Source organism: Salvelinus alpinus, chromosome 11 (assembly GCF_045679555.1).
Source record: "Salvelinus alpinus chromosome 11, SLU_Salpinus.1, whole genome shotgun sequence".
NCBI lineage: Eukaryota > Metazoa > Chordata > Actinopteri > Salmoniformes > Salmonidae > Salvelinus > Salvelinus alpinus.
The window spans coordinates 51,925,555-51,938,785 of record NC_092096.1 but is presented as its reverse complement, the minus strand read 5'-3'; the positions used below and the strand labels follow the sequence as shown (position 1 = coordinate 51,938,785).

At 42.8% G+C, this 13,231-nt stretch overlaps 1 protein-coding gene across 1 annotated transcript; it reads right to left on the bottom strand.

The window, feature by feature from the left end:
- Positions 1-385: 385 nt before the first annotated feature.
- On the bottom strand, positions 386-12,621 carry LOC139534892 (purine nucleoside phosphorylase-like). The gene is made up of 6 exons (XM_071334424.1): positions 12,333-12,621; positions 10,896-11,065; positions 10,428-10,531; positions 3,305-3,480; positions 1,413-1,603; positions 386-1,228 (listed from the first exon to the last, which is right to left on the bottom strand). Exons 1-6 carry the CDS (start codon positions 12,353-12,355, stop codon positions 1,011-1,013), a joined length of 882 nt encoding a protein of 293 aa, XP_071190525.1. The 5' UTR covers positions 12,356-12,621; the 3' UTR covers positions 386-1,010.
- Between the last annotated feature and the right edge of the window lie 610 nt (positions 12,622-13,231).

Sequence of the window (13,231 nt, the reverse complement as noted above, 5' to 3'; positions counted from 1 at the left end):
GGGAAAAAGGCGACGCGAGAGGATTTACTCCTCCCAAAATTTGTCTGTGTGAGATAAATAGACCCAAGTAGGGATTTTTGTATGGAGGTCCATGAGAGTGTGTCGATTTACATTAAGCGTATTTGATCGAATAGAAGTTTCATAATGTTTCGGCTGTTACAAATGTACTGATGTACATTTGAGAAAAAGGCAACTTTGAGAAAAACTACTGTTGTTCACATGCGTATATGCCCTCTTATTGGCTAGAATGGTCCCACCTGATCTCACCTCCTCCCGCCTGCCTTCCATCTTTGAGGACATTTATTTCCATTGTTAGAGCGGTCATTTGACTATCTTGTCACTATAACAGACAATCTTTGGTATCATTAACCAATAAATCCTCCAATCACAGGAATAAATATAAACTTTAGTAAGCACATTCATATTAAAAAAAAACAAGAGCAGAAATAATACTTTACGTCAACAGCTAATGTACATTATAGACGGGATACATACGTTAAAAGACATGTACAGCAGATTCATAGCTTTCTCATTGTTAAGTTAAATCAAGACATTTACACATGTAGCTCAATATTAAGTAAACATTATCAACTTATAATAGACAATAATAATAATGATAAAAAAAATTGAGACAGCCTGTAGTCGCTCATGACAGGAATGTACACCATCATCTTGAAAATGGGAAGAATGTTTTAAAAAGAGGGACTGTGAGGGTGAGAGGTCAGCCAGTAAGTGACTGTTCCACACAGCTCTCAGATCAGGCAATGTTGTGTCAAAAGCAGGTCATTGGGTTTCATAACTTCAAGGCGGTCGGTTTCTACTGATCCAGAGCCAGTTTTACCATAGAAATTGAATTCCTAGAATTTGTTTTGCACCTCAGACCAAGGCAATTTCACTTACACTTCATTGGTACACTCAAAATGGCCGCCAGTCCACCCATTGTCTTAAATGGGATTCCCATTGTAGGAATTCTATTTCGATGAGTTTGGTGGTTGGTTCCATTCGTTCACTTAGGCGTTGGTGTTGTTGTATTCCATGCGGGTGACCATGGTAGAGACCAGTTTCTCCAGCTGGATGGCGCGGTGCTGGCCGGTCTCCAGGACTTCCTCATGGTTGGCCTTCTCCTCACTGTCGTAGTCCATCACAGCCTTGTTGGTAATCAGGGATAGGGCGAACACACGCATGCCACAGTGACGCGCCGCGATCACCTCGTGAGCCGTGCTCATGCCTGAGAGAGAGAAAGAATGTTAGACCAGTTCAGACATAGGGAAAATACGTTTTATAACCGCATCAGTTATGTTTCCTCAATATAAGAGAAGATTTTGAGTTCAATATGTCAACTGCAATGAACGGAGGATTGTGACGGTCTTGTGGTTAAAACTAGGGGAAGGCACGGTGGAGATGAGACTTACCAACAGCGTCAGCTCCCAGTTTGTGCAGCATGCGACACTCCGCGATGGTCTCGAACGAGGGCCCGCCCAGGACGCAGTATACGCCCTCACGCAGGAAGTCACCGTAGCCTAGTTCCTGTCCCACATCCACAGCCAGCTGCTGCAGCTCTCTGTCGTACGCATCAGACATACAGGGGAACCGCACACCGAACCTAGGAAAGCGAGAGAGGGAGGAAGGGAGAGATGGTTACACCTCAATGCCACAAAACTAGACATGCACAATATATCGGTAAGCATATTGGAATGGGCCGAAATTAGCTAAAAATGCCAACATTGGAATGTCTAGTTTAACGCCGATGTGCAAAACCGATGTCAAAGCTGACGTGCATACCTATATAACGTAGGTAGATGACGTAATGACGCCACGAAAAATACAGCGCTACACGTGCAACACAGCATTCCTAACCTAGCCCACAATGTCTGCTGTGTGGATCTTTTTTGGTGTTTCAAAGGAAGATAACAAAAAGGCCATATGCAACGTTTGTGCTGCTATTATTTCCCGAGGAGGGGAGAAAGTGAAATCTTTCAATACCACAAACCTAATTACTCATTTGAAAGTGCATCATCCCCCAGACGTTCAGCAACTACTTAGAAAAAAAGCAGAATTAAAACAAAGTGCACACTACCAACAACTAAACAAGTTCAAGTCGAGCAGTCATTTGAAAGAGTAAGAACATTTCAGCAAGACAACTCAAAGATTAAATCCATTAACGCCAAGATAATGGAATTCATTGCCCTTGACAGTCAACCGTTCTCTGTCGTGGATGATGTTGGCTTTCGCCGACTGGTCAAGCACCTCGAGCCCCGGTACACACTACCAAGTAGCCACTATTTTTCAGATGTTGCCCTACCGGAGTTACACAGTATTGTTGAAACGCACCTCCATGAGCTACTTGCTATGGGCGTCACTGCTATTAGCTTCACGACTGACATTTGGACGAGCGATGTCAGACCCATGAGCATGCTGAGTCTGACAGCACAGTGGGTCAACGAGGATTTCGTACTGAGCAAAGCAGTATTGCATACTCAAGAATGTCCTGGTTCTCATACCTCTGTTGTCATTTCAATGGCATTTGAGAACATGTTTGAAACATGAACACACTCCTAGCTCCATTCGAACAACTGACTCGAGAAATAAGCTCATCAACTGCGTCTGCAGCAGACGTGATGTCATGGCATTGAAACGCCTGCTCAACAAAACTGCAGACAGACCGTGGGGTTAAAACTTGAAAAAGTACTCTACTAGAGGCTGTGATGAAGCGATTAGGTGGCATTTTCTCTGAGCCTCTTTACTGTGTCGCCACCTTGCTCGATGCTAGGTACAAGGACCGCTACTTCGATGTAGACAAGAAACAGGGTTTACGTGAAATGTTACAGACACAGCTGGACAAGATGGAAATGGACACAGCGACAGTGCGCACCGAGGAAGAGAGGCCACAGACAGACAGAGCTGAAACTTCACTGCTTGACATGTACAATGAAATCCTGGTTGAGAATGAAACGACAGAACAAATGAACAACGAAACAGCACAGCAAGTAAGTGAAAGAAATAGGTTTTGATTATGTTTTACTGGTAATGGGGACATACGTAAATGCCAACAAAATAACTTTTTGGTTAGTGTATGTGTGTGTGTTTCAACTATTTAACTGTACTAGAATGCTTAAAAGGCCACTAAAAATGTTAAATATCGGTTATCGGTATCGGGTGTTTTGGCAAGGAAAATATCGGATATCAGTATCGGCCAAAAATGTCATATCAGTGCATCCCTACACATAACTATTGTCAGTGTAAAGAAGTTCAACAAAATTCTCTCTGTCACGCACACACACACAGACACACTTGCCAAGCCTACCTGTCGTCGTTTGTTCCAGCAAGTGGGTTGTTGCCAGCAAAGCCGGGCATGTTGATGTGGTCTTTCATGATCATGATGTCTCCCACTTTGAAGTCCTGGTTGAGACCGCCAGCAGCGTTGGTCAGGATGACCGTCTCTACACCCAGCAAGCTGAAGATACGCATAGGCAGGGTGATCTGGAACACGCATACATTCCCAGTCAAAAGTTTGGACACACCTACTCATTCAAGGGTTTTTCATTATTTGGAATCATGTAGTAACCCAAAAAAAAAAGTGTTAAACAAATCAAAATATATTTTATATTTTAGACTCTTCAAAGTAGCCACCCTTGCACACTCTTGGCATTCTCTCAACTAGCTTCACCTGGAATGCTTTTTCCAACAGTCTTGAAGGAGTTCCCACATATGCTGAGCACTTGTTGGATGCTTTTTCTTCACTCTGCGGTTCAACTCATCCCAAATCATCTCAATTGGGTTGAGGTCGGGTGATTGTGGAGGCCAGGTCATCTGATGCAGCACTCCATCACTCTCCTTCTTGGTCAAATACAACACACCTCCAGGATGTGTAAGGGCTGTGATTGTCCTGTTGAAAAACAAATGATAGTCCCACTAAGCGCATACCAGATGGGATGGCGTATCACTGCAGAATGCTGTTGTAGCAATGCTGGTTAAGTGTGCCATGAATTCTAAATAACTCATTGACAGTGTCACCAGCAAAGCATCCCAACACCATCACATCTCCTCCTCCATGCTTCACGGTGGGAACTACGCATGCGGAGATAATCCGTTCACCTACTCTGCGTCTCACAAAGACAGATTTCCACCGGTCTAATGTCCATTGCTCGTGTTTCTTGGCCCAAGCAAGTCTCTACTTCCTATTGGTGTCCTTTAGTAGTGGTTTCTTTGTACCAGTTCGACCATGAAGGCCTGATTCACGCAGTCTCCTCTGAACAGTTGATGTTGAGATGTGTCTGTTACTTGAACTCTGAAGCATTTATTTGGGCTGCAATTTCTGAGGCTGGTAACTCTAATGCACTTATCCTCTGCAGCAGAGGTAACTCTGGGTCTTCCTTTCCTGTGGCAGCCCTCATGAGAGCCAGTTTCATCATAGCGCTTGATGGTTTTTACGATTGCACTTGAAGAAACTTTCAAAATTCTTGAAATTTTTCACATTGACTGACCTTCATGTCTTAAAGTAATGATGGACTATCGTTTCTCTTTGTTTATTTGAGCTGTTCTTGCCATAAAATAGACTTGGTCTTATACCAAATAGGGCTATCTTCTGTACACCACCCCTACTTTGTCACAACACAACTGATTGGCTCAAACGTAATAAGATAAAGAAATTCCACAAATGTACTTTTAACAAGGCACACCTCTTAATTGAAATGCATTCCAGGTGACTACCTCATGAAGCTGATTGACAGAATGCCAAGAGTGTGCAAAGCTGTCATCAAGGCAAAGGGTGGCTACTATGAAGAATCTCAAATATAACATATTTTGATTTGTTTAACACTTTTTTGGTTACTACATGATTCCATATGTGTTATTTCATAGTTTTGATGTCTTCACTATTATTCTACAATGTAGAAAATATTAAAAATAAAGAAAAACCGATGAATGAGTAGGTGTGTCTAAACTTTTGACTGGTTCTGTACATGGTCAACATATCACAAATATACTGGTATTACACATTACAATATACAGCTAAAATGTGGATATTCTAATATATGCTAGTTCAGTGGTTCCCAAAGTTTTTATAGTCCCGTACCCCTTCAAACATTCAACCTTCAGCTGTGTACCTCCTCTAGCACCAGGGTCAGCGCACTCTCAAATGTTGTTTTTTGCCATCATTGTAAGCCTGCCACACACACTATAAGATACATTTATTAAATATAAGAATGAGTTTGACACTTCCCACGAGCCGGGTTGTGACAACGAGCTCTTATAGGACCAGGGCACAAATAATAACCTACAATAATTTTGCTCTTTATTTAGCAATCTTACATATAAAACCTCATTTGTTAATCAAAAATGTTGAATAATTTACCACAGGTTAATGAGAAGGGTGTGCATGAAAGGATGCAGATAACTCTGCAATGTTGGGTTGATTGGAGAGAGTCTCAGTCTTTAATCATTTTCCACTCACAGTCTGTGCCTTTATTTAGTTTTTACATGCTAGTGAGGGGCGAGAATCGACTCTCACATAGGTACGTGGTTGCAAAGGGCATGAGTGTCTTAACAGCGCGATTTGCCAAGGCAAGAAACTCTGAGTGCAGCCCTATCCAGAAATCTGGCAGTGCCTTCTGATTCAATTCAATTTTCACAGAACCGCTTGTTGCAATTTCGATGAGGCTCTCTTGTTCAGATATCGGTAAGTGGACTGGAGGCAGGGTTGTTTGTGTCATCCGTTTCGGGAAAGTACCTGCATAATTGCACACCCAACTCACTCTGGTGCTTTGCTATATCACATTTGACATTGTCCGTAAGCTTGAGTTCATTTGCACACAAAAAATCATACAATGAAGGAAAAACCTATGTGGTGTCCTTGTCAATGCAGACAGAAAAGAGCTCCAACTTCTTAATCATAGCCTAAATTTTGTCCCGCACATTGAATATAGTTGCGGAGAGTCCCTGTAATCCTAGACTCTGATCATTCAGGCGAGAAAAAACATCACCCAGATAGGCCAGTCGTGTGAGAAACTCATCATCATGCAAGCGGTCACACAAGTGAAAATTATGGCCAGTAAAGAAAACTTTAAGCTCGTCTCTCAATTAAAAAAAAAACGTTTCAATACTTTGGCCCTTGATAACCAGCGCACGTCAGTATGTTGTAAAAGCTTTACATGGTCTCTGCCCATATCTTTGCATAATGCAGAAAATACACAAGAGTTCAGGGGCCTTGCTTTAACAAAGTTAACCATTTTCACTGTAGTGTCAAAAACGTCTTTCAAGCTGTCCCGGCATTCCCTTGGCAGCAAGAGCCTCTCGATGCTGCAGTGTACCCAAGTAGCGTCGGGAGCAACTACTTGCATGCGCGTTACCACTCCACTATGTCTTCCTGTATTGGCTTTTGCGCCATCAGTACAGATACCAACACATTTTGACTACCAATGTCCATTTGATGTCACAAAGCTGTCCAGTACTTAAAAAATATCCACCCATGTTGTCCCGGTTTCACCCCCCATAAACATAACGGATATCAAATCAAACTTTATTTGTCACATGCGCCGAATACAACAAGTGTAGACCTTACCATGAAATGCTTACTTACAAGCCCAGTGCAGTTCAAGAAGAGTTAAGAAAATATTTACCAAATTAAGATAAAAAGTAACACAATAATGAGGCTATATACAGGAGGTACATGTACCGAGTCAGTTTGCGGGGGTACAGGTTAGAGGTAATTTGTACATGTAGGTAGGGGTGAAGTGACAATGCATAGATAATAAACAGCGAGTAGCAGCAGTGTACAAAATGTAATAGTCCGGTGGCCATTTGATTAATTGTTCTACAGTCTTATGGCTTGAGGGTAGAAGCTGTTAAGGAGCCTTTTTGGTCCTAGACTTACCGCTTCCTGTGCGGTAGCAGAGAAAACAGTCTATGACTTGGGTGACTGGAGTCTCTGACAATTTTATGGGCTTTCCTCTGACACCGCCTATTATATAGATCCTGGATTGCAGGAAGCTTGGCCCCAGTGATGTACTGGGCCGTACCCACTACCCTCTGTAGCGCCTTACGGTCAGATGCCGAGCAGTTGCCATACCAGGCGGTGATGCAACCGGTCAGGATGCTCTCGATGGTGCAGCTGTAGAACTTTTTGAGGATCTGGGGACCCATGCCAAATCTTTTCAGTCTCCTGAGGGGGAAAAGGTTTTGTCGTGCCCTCTTCATGAATGTCTTGGTATGTTTGGACCATGATAGATCGTTGGTGATGTGGACACTAAGGAACTTGAAACTCTCGACCCACTCCACTACAGCCCTGTTGACGTTAATAGGGGCCTGTTCAGCCCGCCTTTTCCTGTAGTCCACAATCAGCTCCTTTGTCTTGCGCACGTTGAGGGAGAGGTTGTTGTCCTGGCACCACACTGCCAGTTCTCTGACCTCCTCCCTATAGACTGTCTCATCGTTGTCGGTGATCAGGCCTACCACTGTTGTGTCGTCAGAAAACTTCATGATGATGTTGGAGTCGTGTTTGGTCACGCAGTTGTGGGTGAACAGGGAGTTCACTCACGACACCAGGCGGTGTCATAGGAATGTCCTAAAATTGTCAAAGACTCCAGCCACCCTAGTCATAGACTGTTCTTTCTGATACCGCACGGCAAGCGGTACTGGAGCGCCAAGTCTAGGTCCAAGAGGCTCCTAAATAGCTTCTAACCCCAAGCCATAAGACTCCTGAACAGCTAATCAAATGGCTACCCAGACTACTTGCATTGCCCCCCCCCCCCCGGAACACTGCTGCTACTCTCTGTTATTCTCTATGCATAGTCACTTTAATAACTCTACCTACATGTACATATTACCTCAATTACCTCGACACCGGTGCCCCAGCACATTGACACTGTACCGGTACCCCCCGGTATATAGCCCCGCTATTGTTATTTAATGCTGCTCTTTAATTATTTGTTATTCTTATATATAACTTTTTTTGTTGGTATTTTCTTAAAACTGCATTGTTGGTTAAGTGCTTGTAAGTAAGCATTTCACTGTAAGGTCTACTACACCTGTTGTATTTGGTGCATGTGACAAATAAAATTTGATTTGATTTGACTAAGTACACACCCCTGAGGGTCCCCAGTGTTGAGGATCAGCGTGGCAGGCGTATTGTTGCCTACCCTTACCACCTGGGGGCGGCCCGTCAGGAAGTCCAGGATCCAGTTGCAGAGGGAGGTGTTAAAACCCAGGGTCCTAAGCTTAGTGATGAGCTTCGTGGGCACTATGGTGTTGAACGCTGAGCTGTAGTCAATTAACAGAATTCTCACGTAGGTGTTCCTTTTGTCCAGGTGGGAAAGGGCAGTGTGGAGTGCAATAGAGATTGCATCATCTGTGGATCTGTTGGGGCGGTATGCAAATTGGAGTGGGTCTAGGGTATCCGGGAGGATGCTGTTGATGTGAGCCATGACCAGCCTTTCAAAGTACTTCATGGCTACCGGCGTGAGTGCTACGGGGCGGTAATCATTTAGGCAGGTTACCTTCCCTTCATTTGGCACAGGGACTATGGTGGTCTGCTTGAAACCTGTAGGTATTACAGACTCAGTCAGGGAGAGGTTGAAAATGTCAGTGAAGACACTTGCCAGTTGGTCCGCGCATGCCTTTGAGTACACATACTGGTAATCCATCTGGCCCCGTGGCTTTGTGAATGTTGACCTGTTTAAAGCTCTTGCTCACATCGGCTACCGAGAGTGTTATTACACAGTCATCCAGAACAGCTGGTGTTCTCGTGCATGATTCAGTGTTGCTTGCCTCGAAGCGAGCATAAAAGGCATTTAGCTTGTCTGGTAGGCTCGCGTCACTGGACAGCTCGCGTCTGGGTTTTCCTTTCTAGTCCGTAATAGTTTTCAAGCCCTGCCACATCCGACGAGTGTCAGAGCCGCTGTTGTAGGATTCAATCTTAAACCTGTATTGATGCTTTGCTTGTTTGATGGTTCGTCTGAGGGCATAGCGGGATTTCTTATAGGAGTCCGGATTAGTGTCCTGCTCCTTGAAAGCATCAGCTCTAACCTTTAGCTCGATGAGGATGTTGCCTGTAATCCATGGCTTCTGGTTGGGATATGTACGTACGGTCACTGTGGGGACGATGTCGTCAATGCACTAATTGATGAAGCCGATGACTCCTCAATGCCATTGGATGAATCCCGGAACATATTCCAGTCTGTGCTAGCAAAACAGTCCTGTAGAGTAGCATCCGCATCATCTGACCACTTCCGTATTGAGTGAGTCACTGCTGGTACTTCCTGCTTTAGTTTTTGCTTGTAAGCAGGAATCTGGAGAATAGAGTTATGGTCAGATTTGCCAAATGGAGGGCGGAGGAGAGCTTTGTATGCATCTCTGTTTGTGGAGTAAAGGTGGTCTAGAGTTTTTTTCCCTCTGGTTGCACAAGTGACATGCTGGTAAAAATTTGGTAAAACTGATTTAAGTTTGCCTGTATTAAAGTCCCCGGCCACTAGGAGCGCGGCTTCTGGAGCTGTGCCAGGCCCGCCACGTCTGTTGACTCATCCAGCTGTAAAGAATATAATTCACTGGCTTGTATGCGAAGCAGTAATTGTTTCAAAACATCTCCTGCCATGTCACTGATGCGTCGTGAAACAGTGTTGTTTGATGAAGGCATTGTCTGTATAGTTTTTTGGGCCTTTTCCCCCAGCATTGTCCCAGCCATATCCACGGCAGCAGGAAGAATTAAGTCCTCCACAATAGTATGGGGCTTGCCTGTCCTAGCCACTCTGTAGCTCACCATATAAGACGCTTCTAGCCCCTTCTTATTAATGGTATCTGTTGCTTTTATACATGTCCTATTACTCAAAAGTCATCTTTATTTTCACTCCAAAAACTCCTGTGGCTTATTTTTCAAATGGTCATGTTTCATTTCTAAATGTCTGCGCAAAAGTGAAGGTTTCCCGCGAGAGAGTAACGGTTAGTGTGATTGGATGTTAATTATTTGACTAGGCAACCTGTATTTGACATTGGGTTGTTATTTCGCTGAACACTAGATGGTTTCATTTTATTTTTGGCAGTGAAATGAGGCTACTCAGGCAAGAAAAAAAACTCACCCAAATCTATAGCCCCGTTGGAAAATATAAATGTACTGTTTAAAAATGTGAAGAAAAAAATATATATACTGTATATATATATATTTGACGTACCCCCGACAGCATTGTGCGTACCCCAGTTTGGGAATACCTGGGCTAGTTGATTTAATACTATGTGTTTTTATTCTCTTTACTTCTATGTACTGTATATTTAATATTTTACCAGTGTATTTGACTGACTCATCTTAACAAGAAAACTGCCCTGTAATTAAGGCATAATAATGAATCCATCTTCTCTACCTATCATTTAAAGTAATGCAGAAGAGCACCATATGTCTGAATCCTACAGTAGCCACATGGTATGTTGGTAGACAGACATACCTTCTGGATGGCGTATCCCTCGTACAGGTGGAAGCGTCCCTGCATGCACACGCATGGCCTTCCCTTCAGCGTCCCAAACACCAAGCGTCCAGCATGGCCGTGCACTGTAACACACAACAACCAATTAGAATGCACTTGACGACGCACAGCAACCAATCAGAAAACATCTTATAGAACCACACTTAGAAGAAAAAGTGATTTCCATGTAGAACCCTTTTGGAACCAAAAAGGGTTCTATTTGGAACCAAAAAGGGTTCTCTTATGGAGACAGCCAAAGAACTCTTTTGGAACCCTTTTTTTTCTAAGAGTGCAGCTGTTTTTCATAGGCTATAATCTGAGCCCAGAATTCTCCCTGGTTAGGTAACATGGCCAATGTAGACCCTATATACCTTGCCCTATACATCTGCAATGCAGATTCACCAAATAAGAAAACAAGTAGACAGATAGATATACACTACTACTACATACCTGTGCTCTGGGGGAAGTTGGGGATGTCCTTGTAGTTGAAGGCCACTTGGTCTTTCAGCATGTCAGCCAGTCCTCCCATTCCTGAACCACACACGATGCCAACCACGGGGCGAACGGAGGTCTGGGCCAACAGCCAGTCTGCTGTGGCCTTGCAGTCCTCGTAGCTGTACCTGAAACACACAGAAATAAGAGAGACACACGTTAGAATATAATTGACTTATACTAATACTTTATAATAAAACAAAATGGATGTCATGGTCAATGCGATCACGACACATAGCTGATGTGCCACGGGGTGTTTCAGAGTGTCTATGGGAAGTTGAAGTGTGTGTGTCCTTATTAAACAGCGGTTTCTGAGCAATAATCTTAAGTCTGTGTGTTAATGAGTGTGAGCCTCCATAGTGTCGAATCTCCCAAGGACACAAACACAGACACACACATTCCATCAGAGTCACACTGGAGTCATTCTTCTCCTCTGCCTTTCACAAAGGTCAACACACACACACGGCCCATAGTTTTAGCCTATTATAACACCCTACTGTTCAAGCCTATATCAGTTTGTTATGTTATCGTATCTGAGTATCAACTTTGACCTTAAAACACACACCCATTTCTAAGAACCATCGTATTATGAAAACAAGTCCATATGGTGTTATTGTACACTCTGGGCTACATCATATAGCCTGACCATAACCATGAATCTGAGCCCACCTCATATATGAGGCTATTGCCTACGTAGCCTCTCTCAAGTGAAGTTGCATTACTAAATTGTCAAACACCTGCTCACAGAATAACTGTGAATAAAAGTTTAAGATACACACATTATTTAATCAAATATTATGCTACAATATATAAGAGTAAATTGAGTGAATTGACTATTATGCTTTTCTGAACAATTTATTAGAGCCTACAGTAGGTTTTCTTTTTATTTATTTATTTATTTTCAGAAACGATGTTAGCCAATAGGCGCGCAACCCTTTACTATTGAGATTCCCACATCTGTCTTGTATAATAAAAAATCCTGTTCGGCAGCCAAGGTCCTGCTATTCAGCGTATAGAGTTTTTTTGAACGGGAGGATTTTTTTTTTCTTATTCGATAATATGATTTAAACTATCATTTAATCTCAATGAAAATATCACACTCTTATCTGCTGCCCCAATCGCATGTGAATCGTCCGATCCACACAAATCCATTTCTGGTGTTATCTAAAATTACACACACTACTATGTCCCCCACTTGCACAGTTGACCATGTGTGATAGGCCTACAGTAGCACCACATTGAATACAAGTTGCGGATGAGTACTGTTAGTAAATACAATGATAGATAGATGCAATTCCCTATTAGGCTACGCACTTGCCTGCATAACAATGTGAGAAGCGCGTCCAGAACATGAAAGGAATTAATGAAATTTAGCTAATAGTCTATGCTACTCACCCGGTACTTGAGTCTGGAAACATGCTGAAGTAATGTAATGTGCCTTGAATCCTCTCAAAAGCAACGATTTATCAATTGGCTTAATGTAACTGCGGCAGATAGACTTGACTGGCGGCAAAACGTCAAGGAAAACCTTAAAAATGTAGACTTAAAATAAATACCTTAAAGTGATAGGCCTATTTATAATAATGTTATACCGTTTAAACGGTCAAAATCTTCAGTTGAAAACCGTTGAGCTGTTTAGTAGTCTTTCAGTTAACTGTTAAAATGCCTAGGCGCTCGTGTCGCTGATCATTGATCAGTCAGCGGCGTAATTATAGACCGAGCCCCTCTCTGTTATCCCTCCCCCTGAGTGACGCAAATAGATCCACAGGTTTGGATTGGTCTGCACAGCACACCTCCTTAAACAACGCGATTTTGGACAGAAATAATGCGCTGTGACTGGTGGAAATTAGTCATACATCAGTTTGAGTTTATTCTAGGGCAAATCCCGAGACGCCTCTTCAGAATGGTCAACACATAAGAAGCTTCAAATAAATATTTAACAATAATAGGGTGTAGCCTAGGGCCTAGGCTACTGATTGTCTGCTGTTGATCATTTGAAAAAGCAAAAGTTAAAAAAACGTATCTTGCTTATTTTTCAGCATTTGATGTTTTAACAAGATATAATATGATGATGGGGATTCACATAAGGAAGTGACTCAACAGCCTGGACATGAATGATGCTATTGTTTTGAATATCACGCGTGACTCGATATACTTCTCTCATCACAACCCACCAATGATTATTGCATTATTTGGGTTATAGGCACCGACAGACTCAAAGAAAACACATGGAGGCGTGTGCAAAACCCATGTAAATATTATATGTTGCAACCTGAACTTTGGCAGAAATTAGC

Coding starts and splice junctions, on each gene's coding strand:
- LOC139534892 (XM_071334424.1), bottom strand. CDS start 12,355: ATGTTTCCAGACTCAAGTACCGG. Junction 10,532..10,895: donor CAACTTCCCCCAGAGCACAG/GTATGTAGTAGT, acceptor TGTGTGTTACAG/TGCACGGCCATGCTGGACGC. Junction 1,604..3,304: donor GCTGGAACAAACGACGACAG/GTAGGCTTGGCA, acceptor TCGCTTTCCTAG/GTTCGGTGTGCGGTTCCCCT.